The sequence below is a fragment of the Manis pentadactyla genome, chromosome X (assembly GCF_030020395.1).
Source record: "Manis pentadactyla isolate mManPen7 chromosome X, mManPen7.hap1, whole genome shotgun sequence".
Classification (NCBI taxonomy): domain Eukaryota; kingdom Metazoa; phylum Chordata; class Mammalia; order Pholidota; family Manidae; genus Manis; species Manis pentadactyla.
In genome coordinates, this window is record NC_080038.1 from 63,304,510 (window position 1) to 63,323,895 (window position 19,386).

General features: G+C 41.5%; 1 protein-coding gene across 3 annotated transcripts; it reads right to left on the reverse strand.

Annotated features, from left to right (window-relative positions):
* Positions 1 to 726: 726 nt before the first annotated feature.
* SLC7A3 (solute carrier family 7 member 3) lies at positions 727 to 6,302 on the reverse strand. 3 transcript variants are annotated; one of them, XM_057495286.1, is made up of 13 exons: positions 6,288 to 6,302; positions 5,863 to 6,006; positions 4,445 to 4,837; positions 3,960 to 4,118; positions 3,593 to 3,770; positions 3,276 to 3,388; positions 2,928 to 3,150; positions 2,638 to 2,777; positions 2,436 to 2,538; positions 2,027 to 2,193; positions 1,675 to 1,841; positions 1,225 to 1,333; positions 727 to 1,114 (listed from the first exon to the last, which is right to left on the reverse strand). In XM_057495286.1, the coding sequence occupies exons 3-13, from the start codon at positions 4,812 to 4,814 to the stop codon at positions 984 to 986; spliced, it is 1,860 nt and encodes a 619-aa protein (XP_057351269.1). In that variant the 5' UTR covers positions 4,815 to 4,837; positions 5,863 to 6,006; positions 6,288 to 6,302; the 3' UTR covers positions 727 to 983. The 3 variants fall into 3 exon arrangements, with proteins under 3 accessions (XP_057351269.1, XP_036754195.2, XP_036754196.2); XM_036898300.2 differs by lacking the exon at positions 6,288 to 6,302 and having other exon boundaries at positions 5,863 to 6,070; XM_036898301.2 differs by lacking the exons at positions 3,276 to 3,388; positions 3,593 to 3,770; positions 6,288 to 6,302 and having other exon boundaries at positions 5,863 to 6,070.
* Between the last annotated feature and the right edge of the window lie 13,084 nt (positions 6,303 to 19,386).

Here is a 19,386-nt window from a genome sequence, read left to right on the forward strand (position 1 = left end):
GGCCTTCTCAGAAGCCTTCTCTGTGCTTTCTGGAGCACTCAGCAGCCCCCCTGCCCTGGCACACTTTACATGGTTTCATGTTCTGCTTGTCTCCCCCACTAGATTGTGAGTTCTTGAGGGCAGGGATTATGTTTTATTCACATTTACAACTCCAACAACTGACAATGGGGCCTAGCATTTTATAGGAGCTCCACATGCTTGTTGAATAGTTCTTGGTCTATGCAGAGCTCTGACCTGTTCCCATACCACTACTATAGCAATCGGTTACCTAGACTTCCATATAGTCCTTTACCAAAGCCCCTCTCATTGTCCACCCCTCCTCCCAGCAGTGCCAAACACCTAGCCAAAATTTCTGTTGCCCAGGCAGTCACAGGAATCTGGGACCGGTCCAGCCAGATGCGGTGGAACAGAAGACAATGGTCTCAGTGTAGGCCCTGACCAATGCCAGTGTTGAAATCAGAGTCCACCCCCAAAATCCCAGAGACCAATGTTGCTCTCTACTTACTCAAAACCTGACCTTTAGTGTAGCAAGGGAAAAACATCTCAAGATCCTTCCTTAAAGTGTCACTAGACCTGTTGGCTGCTTACACCACCCTCCTCAGACCCAAGCTAGCAAGAAACACACACAGGCACAACAGCTATTTTTGTGATGACTGGAGCAAACACAGGACTTCTCTGAAGCTCTCCATGCTGAAGTCAGCATTCACCTCATCTCTCAGCAAGCAAAGAACAAGACATAGTTTCTTCTTCTAGTTTCTTTTAATGATTTTTTAAAAGTCGGTAAGCAGCTACAGCCACGATTAAAAAGTAGACAATTGAAAAAAGGTGAGGAGCAGCAAAGACACACCCTTCACACCACAATAAATACAAAGCTCCATTAGTGTTTCCCTGCCCACATCTGTGTGAAGCCTAGCTCTTCATGTGGTCCAGAGTGGTCTCCGCTATTGTGCAGGGGACCAGGACAGCACTCAGGTGCGACAAGGTCAAATCGAACGTGTACAGGCACTGCTGAGATCAAGGTCTACAGTTTTGGCCCGAGACTTGAGTGGGGGGTGGTCATTCTTAACCTCTTCCAGGCTGTGCTGGATCCCATAGGTGAAGTAGATAGTAAACCCTAGTGGAGAAAGGTAGCTGTGAGGTAGGGAAATAGTGACCCTAAACACCAAGAGGAAAAAGAGTTGGGATAAGCCATCCAAGAGGCCTATTCTTCAAGTGGATACCTACCAATCAGCATCCAGACCCCAAATCGGGCCCAGGTGCCAGCTGTCATCTGCATCATAAGGTAAATATTCACAAAGATGCTCATCAGTGGGAGGAGAGGCAAAGCAGGTACCTGGGAACAAAGCACAATCTTCTTTGTACCACAGGGTGACCTAGAAAGAGATTCCTAACCTACTCAGGCCAGGAAAGGGAAAGCCCAACTCCTACTCCAACTGTGTATTCAGCGCCCACTCATTTATTGTACCTCACATGGGCCCCCCAAAGAATACGCAGAGTTTAGGGAAATGGAACTGCAGAGAACTAGGGAGGATGAGAAAAGTCTCTGGCCTAGGTATCTCCCTCTTTCCTTTCTTGTCCAATTAAAGAGTATCTATAAACCTCATCTGACCACAAGGTAACTAGGGCCTATTCTTCCAAGATGGTTTGGTGGGGGGAAAGAAAGAGGTCATTTACCTTAAAGTGAAGGGGAATGGAGCTCTGGGGCTGCCTCCAGATGACTCCAGTGATCCCAGTAATGAGCAGCAGGAGCAGCACAACCACTGCAATCCATGCGGGGTCCCTGGAGAGCAGCGGAACTGGCCACCAGACCAGCACCAGGCACAGGATGGTCAGCAGCAAAGCTTCAAGGGTCAAGTTCACAAAGATCAAACCCAGCTCAAGACCAGTGTGCTAAGACATGAGGCACCCCATTCCAGGGAGAGTCACCCTCTCTCGTGTTCTTCTTCAGCCAGAAAATGACATGCACTCTCCTCACCCCCATCATGCTGACCTCAGAGCCACCCCAGGGAAAAATTCCACAGCTCACCAAGCAGCGAGGAACACACATAGACAACTTGGCCGGAGAGTGGAGTGGGGATGGAATTGCATGGACAAAATAGTCCCTGTAGGGTCAGCTTCTCTGCTTCAGGTATCTTCTCCTCCTGCAACTCCACTTCATCATCCTCGTTTCTCATCTCCTGGTCAGGCTGATACCTGAGGCAAGAATAACAAGGCATTATTAACCACCCTTAACCACTTTACCATCTCCTCCCAAGCAGCTTAACCTTCCTCATCACCACTGAGGACACAAGCTCTTTTTGGCAGGGAGGGATATCCATATTCCTCAAGGCAAGGCAGAATCATGAAGACAGAGGAGGAAGAAGGTGCAGATTCGCACCATTCCTCATCCAAGAATACAAACCCAAATCATAGTATGCGGAGGAAGGGAGTCTCACCTGAGGATTAGAACACAAATAGCCACCAGGGAGTAAGCAAGCAGGGTCCCAATTGACATGAGATCCACAAGATCAGTGAGTTCAAAGAGGAATGCCATGAATGCTGAAATTGATGGGCAGGAAACAAGAAATGAGAGAAGGGAAGAGCAAAGTTAAGGGAGTTGGTTAAACAACTAGGGGAAGGGCAAAGACAGTTTTTCACCTGCAATAATGCCAGAGACAACAGTGGCCACGATGGGGGTGTGTGTGCCAGTGTGGATCCGGGCAAGGACACGGAACAGGAGGCCATCCTCTGCCATTGCGTAGATCACCCGAGGCATGGGGAACATAGAGCCCAAAAGGCTGGAAAAAATAATGCTCAGAATGGCATGAGTTGACTGTGAAGGGAGGCAGCCTCTGCCTTCTCCTCAGAGCCCTTTTAGGGGGTGTTCTCTGGTACTGAATAGCCTAAGCTGGCACTCCAACAGTTAAGAAGAAACATTTTCCACTGACCTGGTCGAAAGAGCACAGAGGGATCCGACAGCCACAACATAGCGGGCAGGGGCCCATCCAGTATGGAGAAATGCCTCAGGCAAGGGACTTTCAGGTTGAAGCTGGTAGTAAGGCATCATCAGTGTGAGTGCTGAAGAGACACCAAAATACGCCAGAAAGCAGACCAACAGCGAAATCACAATGCCAGTGGGGATGGAGCGCTGGGGACTCCGGGCCTCTTCCCCTGTGGGAAGGGGCATGAGGCTGGGAATCAGGGCAGCCGGCTCACTTCTCTACCACCCCCAATCAGCATGCACCCTGAGCACATGCTGTGCCCAAGCCCCACACAGAATGGGGTGACTGTGGTACCAGTGGTCGCAATACAGTCGAAACCAACAAATGCATAGAAACAGGTAGCTGCTCCATGGAGAATCCCCTCGAAGCCGAAAGGCACAAATCCTCCAGAGCCCAAAGGGCCCAAGCTTAAGTGGAAGAAGGGAAAGGAAAAGGTAAAAAGGTGTGTTCAGCCTACTCTGCCCCTTTCCTCTAATGCCAGACCACTTAGTTAGGTCTTCAAGGCCTGACTCCCACCTGTCCACACTCCCATTCCAGAATCCCTCAGCTCCCATGCCACTGCTCGCCACCAGGCTCCCAGCTCTGCATTTCATGAGCATGAGTCTCCTAACCTATCGGTGTCATTGAGCCTAGCCATGGCCAGTTTGTAGTCCTCTTCTGTGAGCTTCCAGTTGTGCAGGTCCCCCTTCATGAAGCCAGAGACGATAACAAAACCAAGAACCAGAAGGTTCACCACTGTGAACACTTTGGTAACCAGGGCCGACTCACTAGCTCCCAGAGCCAGCAACCCTGTGGAAAAGAGGCATTCAGGACCCTGAGAAGGAAAAGGCCTCAGTCCAAGCTTCATTTCCCCACCTCTAGGTGCAAACCATTCCTCTTCTCTTCTTTCTCACCATTCTCACCTCCACCAAGGGTTCTCAGGCTAGGCCCCTTCCCTCCTAGCCCTGCTCCCATCACTATCCCTGCCCACTGCCTCACCAGTGAGCAACAACACAAGGCCCATGGCAAAGAAGTCTGGATATTCTGCGAGGACATGGGGGACATGCAGTGCAATGCTTCCCTGCAGGGTCTGAGAGATGTAGTTCCCAATCAAGTTGTCAAAAGCTGAGCTCCAGGCCCGGGCCACACTGGCTGTACCTGGTGGGGCAGCAGGAGAAACATGGGGTCATTTCCACTCACCTCTCCCCACTTCCACACCAGTCTCTCAAGAACCCCAGCAATTTTCACCTCTTCATACTTTTTAAGAACCAAAACCAGTCATTTAAGGAAACCAGGGCAGAAGTAACTAGAATGAGCACTTCCCACACCTTCAACCCCTCTCAGCTCCCCAGCACACACACACACACATTTCAGAGTACTATAGTCCTGTGACTGATGAATACCTCACTTCACCATTCCACCCAGATTTCCTGACAAAGCCCCTTCACTGGCTGTGCAGTGCTCTCCCGGCCCCACCAGCTCACCGATGACATAGGAGAGGATGAGGTTCCAGCCTGTGGTGAAGGCCCAAAGTTCACCCACGGTGACATAGCTGTACAGATATGCAGAACCCGAACGGGGAACCCGGGCACCAAACTCCGCATAGCACAGCCCAGCCAACACAGAAGACAGGGCAGCCACGAAAAAGCAGATCACAATGGATGGTCCTGCTTTATCTTTGGCCACCTCACCAGCCAGGACATACACGCCCGCCCCCAATGTGCTGCCCACACCCAGGGCCACCAAATCCAGAGTGCTCAGGCATCTGGCAAGGCGAGTCTCGGCCACGCCTGGCTCCAGTGTACGTCGGCGCACCAGCTTTTGACCCAATCTGCGAAGAGCCCGCCACAGCATTCTTGCTGGAACTGAAGAGGATTCTAGGATTTGGTGAAAAACAAGACAAAAGCCCTTCAATAGGGCTCATTATCCTTAAGCTCTCGGAGTGAATTACAATACCCACTCCACCAGGCCCAGGAACTGTGGGGGGGAGGGGAAGGCACCTACTGGAGGGACAAAGGCAAGTCATTTTCCCGAAACCTCAGTTACTTCCTCTACAAGTAGGAACAACAATACCCGACAGGTTTGTAGAAGGACCAGTTTCAGAAAAGACGTGTGAAAGCCTCTATAGTCCAGTGGCCCGGCACCTAGTAGGTGCTCACTCAATATTAGTCTCCTCTTTCTCTGGCCCAGAAACTATCAGGTTTATCCTGCACTCCAGCTCAGGAACCATGGAGCTGCATCTGTGCCTGTTGCCTGGCCTGTAGCTCCTTGGGAATTAACATAACACAACCCAGGGAACCAGCAACTCTGAGGAGAAGCCCCTTCTCACACCGTATATATCCGAGTCGCCTTTCAGCGCTTAACGGCCGCCCCCGGGGCTACTTAATTGGCAAGGCTCCTAGATCGCCAGAGGGAAGGAAGGAGGACCCACGTCTGCTGCAAATCAAAAGTGAGCACCGACTCGATTCCATCCCTCCTCACCAAGCCACACCGCGGAACAGGCGCTGCGGTTGCCCAGGAGAGTAAGCAAATGTTCCCCCCACTTCCTCCCGCCCCGCTAGGCAGACCAGCAAGCCATCAAGAGTGGGGCGGGGCTTCGACATCTAAAGATTTGGAGAAGCGACCCGAAAGGGGTCACTGAGCAGCCCGACATTGCTCGCCCCAGAGCCGAGGGGTTCCGCCCTATGCCCCCCAACTCGGCTCCCAGATTCTTATACCCCCATCTAGAAGCGGGCTGGGGCTGGGGTAGAGATGGAAGCCTTGGCTGCCGGGGCTGGGGTCTCGCCAGCAACAGGTCACGGCCGCGCTGACGCAACTGCATGCCATGTTTGCCCGAGAATCCTAGGTATGCCCGGACCCTCACCGTCCCCCTCCGACACACGTGTCGGCCCCCAAGGTTTACCAGAGAGCTGTTGCGAGCCCTGGGAGCAGACAGTCTCCGATCAGGTTCGGTGAAGCTTAGTTAAGCCGAGTTGGGTTGGGGGTGCCGAGTTCGTGGGCTCAGGCTTCGAAGCTGCTGCTTGGGGTCGTTGCGCGCCAAGCGCCCCTTATATGCACCGGGAGGTGGAGCTGGTTACGTCACGGAATCCCACCCCCACCTCTCCTCCCTACACACAACATACAGCACACAACGCACAACACACACACTCAGTCCTCAGCTTTACAGAAGCGATTGCGTGCGGCCTGAAACTGCTGCTAACCGCTTGCAAGACCCGCGTGGCAAGGAGCGAGAAAGAGGGGAGCACAGCCGCTTCCCATTCCCCTAGTTTAGCGTCAGAGCAGGACAATGAGAGGCTTCCTGGCCAGAGACCCCAGGGAATTCTCTACCTTTGTACCTAGGTAGTCAGAATCAACGAGTGGCAGGGGTGGGGGAGGGGGAGAGCAGAGAAGGGGTGGGGAAAAGAGCCTAGGGAGCCTCCAACTCGCTCTCCGGCAGTCTTCCTCGGCTGACTTTTCTACAAGCGTTTCTCTCACGCCTGTAATCTTTCCAGAGTACCATACCAGATTATGGACAGCCATCTGACTCCCACCCCTCAGCTCTCACCCTCGGCTCTAGGTGTTTCTAATACAGTCAGCTAGAGAATGGAAGATAATTTCAATCACCATCTGTACACAAATAATTAATTCCATCTAGATTTCTGGGCCCCGATCTCACCACAGTGTACCTCCAGCTGCCTATAAATGTTAACTACTAAATATGAAATTGTGAAAATATTGAAACACTGGAGGAGGGAGTTTATTTAATTCCATTTTATGATGAGTATGCTGAGGTGCAGGGCCATGACTTGCCTGACATTACACCATAATCATTTGTTGACCACCTTACTGATAAAACCTGGCCTATTGGACTTCAATACCTGCCTCCCATAGGTACTACATACCTTATTTAAATGTACAGGAAGAGGAGGCAAGCAGGGCCAAACAGGGAGAAGCGCCAGCACTGAGAGAGGCCCTCCTAGGCTAGGAGTTACTGGGAAACAGAAGAGCCAAAAAGTCAAAGAATGATCACACTGGGTGTCGGATCCACAACCCCATGCAACCCAATCAGTTCTCAGTCATAAGGAGTAACAAGGATTGTGAAGGTGTGGTTCTCCTCCACCAAGACATCTCAGATTAAGGATGGATCCAAATATTCTTTTTTCCTTTAAATAAGCCAGTTATGAAGAGGTCACCCATGATCTGTCTAAAATCTAAATCGTTTTTGAAGCAATTGGTTATTTCCAGCTAGCTACAGCTCCATTTTGGCATTCCTGAAGTATTTATTGAGTACTGACTATGTGCATAGCAGCTAGTGCAGCAATGAAGAGACTATTAAGGCAATATAAAATAAAATCCTTGCCCTCCTACTCTTAAAAATCTAGTTAGGGAGAGAAAACACACACAGTACAACTGAAAAAGTATCACGTTATGGTTAGGACTGCCCTCTTTAGAGTTAGACCTAGGTTAGATACACATTTTCAAAGGGTTGTTGTGATGCATAGATGAGATTATGAAGTTGACTCTTCCTGCCTGGTACATGGGAAGTATTCAATAAAAACCGGACACATATTCAGAATAATATGTTAGGGTGTATGATAATGATTTAGTTGCTTAGATTAGGTGATTTGATTATGAGATTAATTGAATAATTGGTGTTATAAATATTCAGGGGAAGAAATCATCAGTGTGGACTGGAATATATCAAAAAGTCCTCTTAGTTTGTAAGGGGTTGGCAGGGACTCAAGCTGAGCCTTGAAGGATGAAAGGTTGGGAGGTTGGCAGGGACTCAAGCTGAATCTTGAAGGATGAAAGGTGGATGAACTCTGGAACTACAAAGAAGGGTGAAGTCAAGTCAGGGGCCAATGTAGAAACCAGCCTCACAAGTGCAGTGTTAGGCAGCAGTAGAAGATATGGTTGGGTAATGGATGACTCCCTCTGAAGTAATGGGTGTTATAAATTTATTACCCAATATGTGAACAATAATTCTTATCACTGGTCATAAACTCACACCAGCCAAGTCCAACAGTGCACTTAATAGGTACTCAATTTTAGCATTCCAAGATTTTATAAACAACTATTCTCATTAAATTTTTCATCCCTTTTGTTAATTTGTAGAATTTAACTGTATTTCATTCCTCAGCTTTTATTTTTCCAGAAGTTCCATGGTGTCCGCAATTACAGATTTTCCCCAACTTCAATATCTCTTTCTTGTGGTACAATGGCCAGGTGCAAAACACAAAACACTGAAATTTTTGTTTGTTTTTATTATGAAATAATTTAACACTAATGAAAGCTACAAAAAAAGTCACCCATAATATCTAACAACCCAACTATTTGTGCTTTTGCATGCTCTGTTATGGTCTCTCTATCTCTCTCTCTCTCTCTCTGTGTATGTGTATATATATATATATATAAAATCATGTATTTTAATGATATACTAAATTATATAAATTTCACATCATTAAATCATGTCATATAAATTACCATATAATTTTGCATTCTCCTTTTTCATGATCAAATTTTTTTCAAATTACTACTAGTATTCAAAATTATCATTGTTAGTGGTTGCATAATATTCTACAGCACCAATGTACAATTACTTACTTAACCATTTAAACATATATTCAGATTGTTTCCAGTTTTCCTTTATTCTAAAGAACACCTTCATTAATACAAATGTCTCTATTTAGTTGAACTACTTTCTTAGGTTTCATTCCCAGGAGTGGGATTACTGAGACAAAGATAAAGAACCTGAACGTTGATATTTGTTACAGTACTTGCCAAAGGATTTGTATCACTTTGCAGTGCTATCAGCCATGACAGAGTAAACCAGCTTTACCACAACCTCACTAGCATATCTATTATTTAAACAATTTTTTTGCTAATAAAATAAAAGTAGAAAGAAGTTCATTCTCTTTGTAATTAACATTTCTTTTGGAAATTGTTTATTCATATAGTTTCTTTTTCCAGCTCAGGTATTTGGGTCTTGGTCTTTCCTTATAAATTAGAATGAGTTCTTTATATCGATATTAACCTTTCTTTTGTGATAGCTGATTCAACTATTTTCTGGTGTTTGTTAAATTTATTACACTTTTTATTAAGGTATGATAGACACATGAATTGACTACACTGGTATCATAAGTATACAGCTCAAGGGATGTTCCCAGAATGAACACACCCATGTAACAGCACCCATATCAAAAAACAAAGCACTGTCAGTACCCCAGAAATCCCTTTCCTGCTTTCTTCCAGTTACCACCCCCCATCCCACAAAGATAACCTCTGTCCTGACTTCTAACAGCCTAGACTTCTTTTTAAAATTGTTTTTGTACTTTATATAAATGATATCATACAGTATGTACTCTTTTCTTAATTGAGTAAAAATTCACATACCATAAAATTTACCCTTTTAAAATGTATTCATTAACTTTTAGTATAGTCACAGAGTTATGCATCCATCACTACAATCAATTTCAGAACGTTTTCATCACTCCAAAAAGAAACACTGTTCCCATTCCAGTCATTCCCCATTTCCTCCCAACCCCCTCATTCCAGCCCTAAGCAACCACAATTCTGCTTTGGGGCTTTATAAGTTTGCCTGTTTTGGACATTTCACATAAATGGAATCATATAGTATGTGACCTTTTCTGAACCGGCTTCATTCATTTAGCATGATGTTCCCAAGGTTCATCCATGCTGTACCATGTATAAGTACTTCATTCCTTTTCGTAGCCAAATAATGTTTCATTGTATGGAAACACCATATTTTATATTTTTATCAGTTCATCAGCCAGTGGACAATTGGGTTGTTTCTTTTTTTGTTTGCTTCTTTTTTGGCTATTATGAAGAATGCTGCTATGAGCGTTAGTGTACAAGCTTTTCGGTGGACATATGTTTTAAATTCTTTTGAGTACATACCTAGATGTAGAATTGCTGTGTCATATGGTAACTTTATGTTTAACCTTTTTAGGGACTACCAGACTGTTTTCCACAAAGGCTGTACCACTTTCTACATTCCCACCAGCACCATATGAATATTCTAATTACTGTACTTTCTCACCAACAGTTGTTATAAGCCATCTTCTTGATTGTACCCATCCTAGTAAGAGTAAAGAGGTATCTTACTGTGGTTTTGATTTGCATTTCCCTAATGACTAATGATGTTGAGCATCTTCCTCTCATTTGCTTATTGGCCATTTCTATGTCTTCTTTGAAGAAAAATTTATTCAAATCCTTTGCCCATTTTTAATTGGGTTCTCTTTATACTGTTGAGTTTTAAGAGTTCTTTGTATAATCTGACACTAGATTCTTCAGATATAAGATTTGCTAATATTTTTGCCTAGTATATGGGCCATCTTTTCACTTACTTCATAGTGTCTTTTGATATATAAAAGTTTAAAATTTTTGATAAAGACCAATATATCTATTTTTTTCTTTGATTGCTTCTGCTTTAAGAGTCATATGTAAGAAACCATTGCCTTTGTGACCATGGTCACAAAGATTTACAGCTATGTTTCCCTCTAAGAGTTTTATGGTTTTGCTCTTATATTTATGTCTTCAATTAATTTTTGTTAATCAAGTTAATTCTTGTATAAGGTGTGAATAGGGGCTGCAAACCCATTATTTGCATGTTGATATCAAGTATTTATTGAAAACACAATTATGTCCCCCACTGAATTATCTTGGTTTCCTTGTCAAAAATCAATTGGCCACAAATGTGAGGATTTATTTATGGTCTTGATTCTATTCTATTGATATATATGTCTGTCCTTATGCCACTACCACACTGTCTTGATTACTGTAGCTTTGTAGTCAGTTTTCAAATTGGGACTTGTGAGTCCTCTAACTTTGTTCTTTTTTAAGGCTGTTTTGTCTATTCTAGACAATTCCCTTGAATTCCCATTTGAAACTTAGGACCATATTTCTGCAAAGAACAAAGCTGGAATTTTGATGGGTACTGCCTTAAATCCATAGATCAATCTAACAATATCAAGTCTTTCATCCATGAACATGGAATGTCTTTACATTTTGTAAAGCCTTCTTTAATTACTGGCAGCAATATTTTGTAGTTTTCAGAGTGTAGGTCTTATACTACTTTTGATAAATGTAATCCTAAGTATTATTCTTTTTTACGTTAGTGTAAATGGAATTCTTTTCTTAGTTTCATTTTTCATTTTTGCTCATAGTTTGTTCATTGCTTCTATAGATAATTGATATTTGTACATTGATCTCATACCTTGCAACCTAGCTGAACTCACTTATTAGTTCTAATGCTGTTTTAATGGATTCCTTAGGACTCACTATATACAAGATCATGTCATCTGCAAATAGAGGCAGTTTTACTTTATCATTTCCAAGCTGATGTCTGTTATTTCTTTCCTTTGCTTAATTGTTCTAGCACAAATTTGCAGTACAATGTTGAAGAGAAGTGGTGATAGTAGACATCCTTGCCTTGTTCCTGATTACAGGAGGAAAGCATTCAGTTTTTCACCATTAAGTATATTGGTAGCTGTGGGTTTTTGTAGATGCCATTTACCAGACTGAAGAAGTTCACTCAACATTAACATTTTGAGATTCATCCACGTTGTTGTGTGTCACTGTTGATCATTCATTCCCAAATATATAGCATTTTTTTGTGGGAATATATCATAATTTATTCCTCCTACCTTGTTGATTGACATTTGGTTAGTTTCCAGGTTTTGGCTACTACAAATAATTCTGCTGCAAACATTCCAGTATATATTATTTGCTGAACACAGGCACGTATTCCTGTTGGGTATAAATCTAGCATTGGACTTGCTGAGTCATTTGTTAAAAAACACAACTCAGTAAATTGGAAGATCTAATTGACTTTATTAAGCAATTCGTGAATAGGGTAGCACCCCGCCTAGTGAGTAGAGAGCTGCTCCAGGAGTTGGATGAAAAGAAGGTTGCCACAGGCAGGAGGGCTGGGCAAATAAGATGTTAGCAAAAGAAAAGAATGGATTCTTTTCAGGCCCCGGCATCTTCCTTTGGGCAGGAAGGGACTCACAGGGTATTTATCATGAAGATTACTCCACAAACGCTAATCAGGAAATTTCAGATTAACTGTTAAAAGGTCACATTACTGGGGTAGGTTGAAACTGTAATTAAGTCTTAGTTTGCTGTTGTTGGAATGCGAATAACTCCATTTGAGACTTGTTTCGGTTTTTTTAACACATAGAATCTGAACATATTAAATTTTTGAAATTTAGTTTTCAAAATTGTCAATCTTAATTTCAAAAGAATACTAATAGTATTGGATAACATACTGAAATTTAAAAGAATTCATAAGTGCATAGTGATAATTTTAAAAGGCAAGGGGGAAGCTCTTTTTAGAAGAACATCAGCTAACAAATCTACCAGAAATCCTAGAAATAGGAAATCACCATTTTGCTGTCATCACAGTAGCAACTGCTTCAGACTGTGATAATCAATAAATGATCCTGAGTGTTGGGAAACAGTGAGACAGGGACCATAGGATTAGGCAGAGTAGGGTGAGGGCCTCCGGAGAAAAAGCAGAGCAAGATAATTACAGTCAGAACAATGTAACAATATGCAAAGAAGTCCCTGTCAAAACTCTGTGTTAAGCATTATGCAAAGTCAGAGTCACACTAATTCTCTAGAGTAAAGATTTGTATACATGACTAGGAATATAGACATTCTTTAGTAAAATCACTTAAAGCTCAAAAGGCCAGAAGCAACTTGGCCTGGAATGTTTGAGTGTTCTGCAGATAAAGAAGGGTATCTCAGCACAAAACATCACTTTATTGTATCAATTACATCATGACTGTAAAATTTACCTTATCCTGCTAAAAGGCCCAGTTTATTTTAATTGTAACAATGTGCTATTTTCCCTTCTCTAATCGTAATCTGCAACCTAGGCAAAAGACTAATTTGGTAAGCAATCTCAACTATAAACAACCCAAGCAAACAGACAACAGCCCAGCCCACCTTGAGGGCAGGGCAGGCGGTCTTACAAATCTGCACTCCTAACCCTTTACCCTCATTCCTGAAAACCCTCAACCACGCATAAAATCCCTAGACAATGAGCCAACCACGGACTCTCTTGTCCCTCCTGGCATGAGCTGGGAGCTCTGTCCTCTCACTTTATCTCTAAATAAAAGCCTGTACCTTGCTCTCCTACTTTGAGTGTTTGTGAAGCTCATTCTTCGTCTTTGTGAACAAGAACCCTGGCATCAACAGGATATTCACATGATTCAAAGGTACCCCGCCCACACCACCACACTGATTACATATTAATTACAAAGAGAAAGGTACCTTTATTAATTCTGTATTTCTGCCATAACAAATTATCAGCTTAAAACAAATTTATTATTCCACATTTCATATAGGTCAGAAGACCAGTCCAGCAAGACTGGATTTTTTGCTCAGGGTCTCATGGGGATAAAATCAAAGTATCTGCATTTCTAAATTAGATGCTCTGGGGAAGAATCTGCTTCCAAACTCATTCAAGTTGTTGGCAAAATTTTGCTGCATTCAGTTGTAGGACTGAGGTCCCCATTTCTGAATCTCTGACTTCCCCTCTGCTACTTGTAAGAGTTCATGTGATTATACTGAGTCCATGGAGACAACCTCCCTATTTCAAGGATAGGTAACCTTAATATATCCACAATTTCCTTTTCGCCATGTATTGTAACATTCACAGGGCAAGAAGGTCATAGGAGCCAAAATTCTGCCTACAATAGAACCTGTACAGTAGGAGATATGGGGCAGGGCAGGGAAATGGTGGGGCAGCCTTTACCAAATGATCAAACTTACCAACACAAATAATGGGACAAACTGACATTATGTGCCTCTCTACATGTGATGTAAGGGAAAGTACCTACCATCCATGACATAATTTTGCCAAATTTTTTTAACCTAAATCTGGTCGAGAGGAAAGAATCCCATGAATCCAGATTATGAGAAAGTCTACAAAAGGCAACTGGCCAGAATCTGTAAATGGCTTGAAAGACAAAAGAAAAATAAAGAGGGGGACTATTTTAGATTAAAGGCAACTCAAAAAACCATAACATTTTAAAGTGCATGTTCCTCAATTGGACCTTTAAATAAAATTTTTAAAAACTACGGCTATAAAGGACATTATGTGGGCAATTGGGGCAATCTGAATGTGGACTGTGTGATAGATGTCAATGTCCTATGGATCTTAATTTTCCTATGCATGACAGTGGTATTGAGGTCATGGAGTAGAATGTCCTTGTTTTTAGGAGATACCTGCTGAGTATTTAGGGATGAAATGTTATGAGCCCACAAATGGTTCAGCAAAACTAATGTGCATATGTGTGGAGCACATGCATGCACATGAAGAGTGTGTAGGAGAGAGAGAAAGGATATGTGGCAAATGCTGACAATTGGTGAATCTAAATGAACAGTATGTGGGTATTTATTATGCTACTCAAAATATCCACAGGTTTTAATTTAAAAAAATTAAAAGTTGGTAAAGAAGAAGTCAAACTGTCACTATTTGCAGATGACATGATACTGTACATAAAAAACCCTAAAGACTCCAACCCAAAACTACTAGAACAAATATCTGAATTCAGCAAAGTTGCAGGATACAAAATTAATGCACAGAAATCTGTTGCTTTCCTATACACTAACAATGAACTAGCAGAAAGAGAAATCAGGAAAACAATTCCATTCACAATTGCATCAAAACATCAAAAAGAGTAAAATACCTAGGAATAAACCTAACCAAGGAAGTGAAAGACCTATACCCTGAAAACTACAAGACACTCTTAAAAGAAATTAAAGAGGACACTAACAAATGGAAACTCATCCCATGCTCTTGGCTAGAAAGAACTAATATTGTCAAAATGGCCATCCTGCATAAAGCAATCTACAGATTCAATGCAATCCCTATCAAAATACCAACAGCATTCTTCAATGAACTGAAACAAATAGTTTTAAAATTCATATGGAACCACAAAAGACTCCAAATAGCCAAAAGAATCCTGAGAAGGAAGAATAAAGCAGGGGGATCTCACTTCCCAACTTCAAGCTCTACTACAAAGCCATAGTAATCCAGACAATTTGGTACCGGCACAAAAACAGACCCACGGACCAGTGGAACAGAATAGAGAGTCCTGATATTAACCCAAACATATATGGTCAATTAATATACGATAAAGGAGCCATGGACATACAATGGGGAGATAGCCTCTTCAACAGCTAGTGTTGGCAAAACTGGACAGCTACATGTGAGAGAATGAAACTGGATCATTGTCTAACTCCATACACAAAAGTAAACTCGAAATGGATCAAAGACCTGAATGTAAGTCATGAAACCATAAAACTCCTAGAAAAAAACATAGGCAAAAATCTCTTGGACATAAACATGAGCAACTTCTTCATGAACATATCTCCCCAGGCAAGGAAAACAAAAGCAAAAATGAACAAGTGGGACTATATCAAGCTGAAAAACTTCTGTACAACAAAGGACACCACCAAGAGAACAAAAAGGCATCCTACAATATGGGAGAATATATTCATAAACCACAGATCCGAGAAAGGGTTGACATCCAAAATATATAAGGAGCTCACCCACCTCAACAAACAAAAAGCAAATAATCCAATTTAAAAAATGGGCACAGGATCTGAACAGACAGTTCTCTAAAGAAGAAATTCAGATGACCAACAGACACATGAAAACATGCCCCACATCACTAGTCATCAGAGAAATGCAAATTAAAACCACAATGAGATATCACCTCACACCAGTAAGGATCACCACCATCCAAAAGACAAACAACACCAAATGTTGGCGAGGTTTTGGAGAAAGGGGAACCCTCCTACACTGCTGGTGGGAATGTAAATTAGTTCAATCATTGTGGAAAACAGTATGGAGGTTCCTCAAAAAACTCAAAATAGAAATACCATTTGACCCAGGAATTCCATTTCTAGGAATTTACCCTAAGAATGTAGCAGCCCAGTTTGAAAAAGACAGATGCACCCCTATGTTTATCACAGCACTTTTACAATAGCCAAGAAATGGAAGGAACCTAAGTGTCCATCAGTAGATGAATGGATAAAGAAGAGGTGGGACATATACACAATGGAATATTATTCAGCCATAAGAAGAAAACAAATCCTACCATTTGCAACAACATGGATAGAGGGTATTATGCTCAGTGAAATAAGCCAGGCAGAGAAAGACAAGTATCAAACAATTTCACTCAGCTGTGGAGTATAAGAACAAAGAAAAAAACTGAAGGAACAAAACAGCAGCAGACTCACAGAACCCAAGAATGGACTAACAGTTACCAAAGGGAAAGGGACTGGGGATGATGGGTGGGAAGGCAGGGACTGTGGGGGGGGTGAGAAAGGGGGCATTATGATTAGCATGTATAATGTGGGGGGGGCACAGGGAGGGCTGTACAACACAGAGAAGACAAGTAGTGTTTCTACAGCATCTTACTATGTTGATAGACAGTGACTGTAATGAGGTATGTTGTGGGGGACTTGGTGAAGGGGGAAGTCTAGTAAACATAATGTTCTTAATGTAATTGTAGATTAATGATATCAAAATTTTTAAAAGCCCATAAAAAATTGAAAGTTTAAAAATGATCACCCTTATATAGATGATATCTTTCTTTTTCTACTCAAGTCTGTAATCTGCTTGGAATTTATTTTGGTGTATGAAATGTACTGTTCAAAAACAAAATCCATGCAAGTAAATTTGAAGATCTAATTGGCTTTATTAAGCAATTAATGAATTGGGCAGTATTCCCTCTAGCATGTAAAGAGATGCTCTCAGGACTTGTACAAAATGGAAGGTTTTATAGACAGGAGAGGGGAGGCAAAAAGTTACTGGCAAAAAAAAAAGAAAGGATTGCTTCTGGCAAGGTCACTTTCTCTTAGGGGGAAGTACAAGAGGTCCTATAACGCAGATTTACCACATCTTTTTCAGGAAGACAGTGAAGGTTCCTGTGACATTACTTTCTCAGTGATGCTGACCAGAAAATTCCTGACTGACTACATATCTAGGGGAGGCTGAAACTGTAATTGGGTTTAAGTATTAGGCCCTGGTTTAGTGGCTTGGCCTAGCAGAAGTGACCCCATGTTGGGCTTGTATCTTTCTTTTTAACAGTATATATACAAATAATTTGAATTTTTGTCAAAATACAGATTAGTTGGTCTAATAAATTCATGACTCATCCTTTTCTTGCTTGATGATGCCTACTTAATCATATCATAAATTCTTAAATATACTAACATGGATATTCTATTTTTCCATTAATAAATGTCTACTTTTATGCCAGCACATTAAAGTTAGTTTTTAATTTAAAAATTATAAAAGCTAAACATGTTCATGAGGGATTGAGAGAGGAAAGTAAAAAATCTACTCTTACCCAGTGTGATATCCCCACTAAGTTTCCTTTACTTTCTTCCAGACTGTGTCTATACAAGAAAATACATGCATAATATAAACATATATGCCCTTTTAAACATACAAATATGGTCATACTAGACATAATCTTTTGTTCTTACTTCTTTTTATCTTTATATTTTCTTAAGAATATATTTTGGATTGCTTTCCAGATCAGTAGTCACTGACCCCCTGCACTCTATTAAATAAATGGCTGTCTAGTGTTCCACGGTACGGATGACCCAGAATTTATTTATCCAGCTGCCTATTTATGCACATTTATGTGGTTTCTAGTTTCTTCTCCCAGCACAACATTTTAAATATTAGGTGCTTTACCATATTTTAAAATTTGTTAAGGCAAGACTTGTTCCTTTACAGGGTACTTCAAGCAGTTTATTCTTATCATGTAGCAGTCATTTTACAGTCATTTCTGTTACAATCCTTGTTTTGAAAATGAGAATTTGTTCCAAAATGACTGATATATTGGGCAACAATGTTAAGCAGAATGCACATTTCACCTTTGCTTATATGCAATTTCATCTGTGGGAAAGAGTAAACGAATACAAAAAACACCCAGATTAACCAAACTGCGTGGGAATGCACAGTGAACACAAGTATATACTGCAGACACCTACCGGCTACATCACCTCACCAGGTGTGTAATGGGTCACACCCATCCACATCTGGTGTTAGAACTTTCTGTCAACTTTCAGATAACGCTCTTTCTAGCACTTTGCAATAATTCACAGCTAAAACCACTCAATGCCCACTTCCATGAGAAAACCTTAGATCTTTCTTAAGGTTAAAGGCCATATTTGTTGTACTATTCATGTATTTTTTATCATTTAACATATGTGAAACTGTGATACCATTTTCCTTAACTTCCTTTTCTGTGTCACTGACAAAGATCTTTAGTGTTGCACCTCTAACCCCATCTTTCCCATAAGCTATGTGAGTTTTGTTGGACAATTTTGCATAGCTGGGTGATTTTTATAAATGTACATATTGCTTATAGTAGAACTGACTGCACTGAGTTTCCAGAAAAATTTTGTTGAGATTCTGAATGGAATCACAATACATTCATAAATTCATTTTAAAAGAACTAATATTGTTATATTCAGTTTTTCTATCCAGAAACAAAAGATGTCTCCTGATTAAAGTCATTTTATATTTCTCAGTTGAGTTTTATAGTTTTTCTTGGGTCATACTCATCTCTCATTGAGTTTATTTAAAAATATTACATACACATATTTCTTAAAATCATGAGTAGGATCTCTTTTATTGTATTTTCTAACTGGTTATTTATGGTGTACAAGATTGCTACTGATTTTTGTGTATTTCCCTTAGCTGGAGCATACTAGACATACAACCACATCATCTGCAAGTAATATTTTTGTCTCTTTTTTTCAAATATTGATTCCTCTTATTTCTGTTTCAAATCTTATTGCACTAGCCAGACACCCAAGACAATATTAAATAATAATGGCAATAACAGGCATCCTTATTTTATTTTCAATTTAAAAGGGAGTAAATATGGTGAGTGTTGGTTTGGAATTCTCTTTACCACATTAAGAAAATGTCCTATTTCTACTCATTAAAATTATTGTATCAGGAATAGCTATTTACAACATTGTTCCACATAAGATGTTTTTTTTTTAATTCTCTCTTTTGCTTGGTATTATGTTATCTACAACTGAAAATTTCAAAGCTCTGGGCTTTTGTCCATGCTGGGTCTCTTATCTGAAAGGCCCCTTCCTTCTTAGCTTAAAAATTGCCTTCTCATGTCTCGACACAGTCCTTTTTTTAATTACAAGGGACAGGAATCCAACTCAAACTAATATAAGCCAACAAGGAGTGTATTGGCTCATATAATTGAGAAGTGCGAGGGCAGATCTCACTTTAGCAACAGGGCTCGAACAAAGTCATCTGGGCTCCCTCTCTCTGGGCTCTGTTTCTCTCTGCTTATTTCCTGCCATGGATTCTTTCCATGTGGCAGCCTGTGATTGATATGTGTATAAATATATATGTATATGGTGT

Bases quoted from the DNA above. Each gene is read 5' to 3' on its own strand.
- SLC7A3 (XM_057495286.1), bottom strand. From the start codon at position 4,814: ATGCTGTGGCGGGCTCTTCGCAGATTGGGTCAAAAGCTGGTGCGCCGA. The intron at 4,119-4,444 runs GTGAGCTGGTGG...CTGCCCCACCAG, and splicing joins CATCCTCTCCTATGTCATCG to GTACAGCCAGTGTGGCCCGG. The intron at 1,115-1,224 runs GTAGGTATCCAC...TTTCTCCACTAG, and splicing joins TGGGGTCTGGATGCTGATTG to GGTTTACTATCTACTTCACC.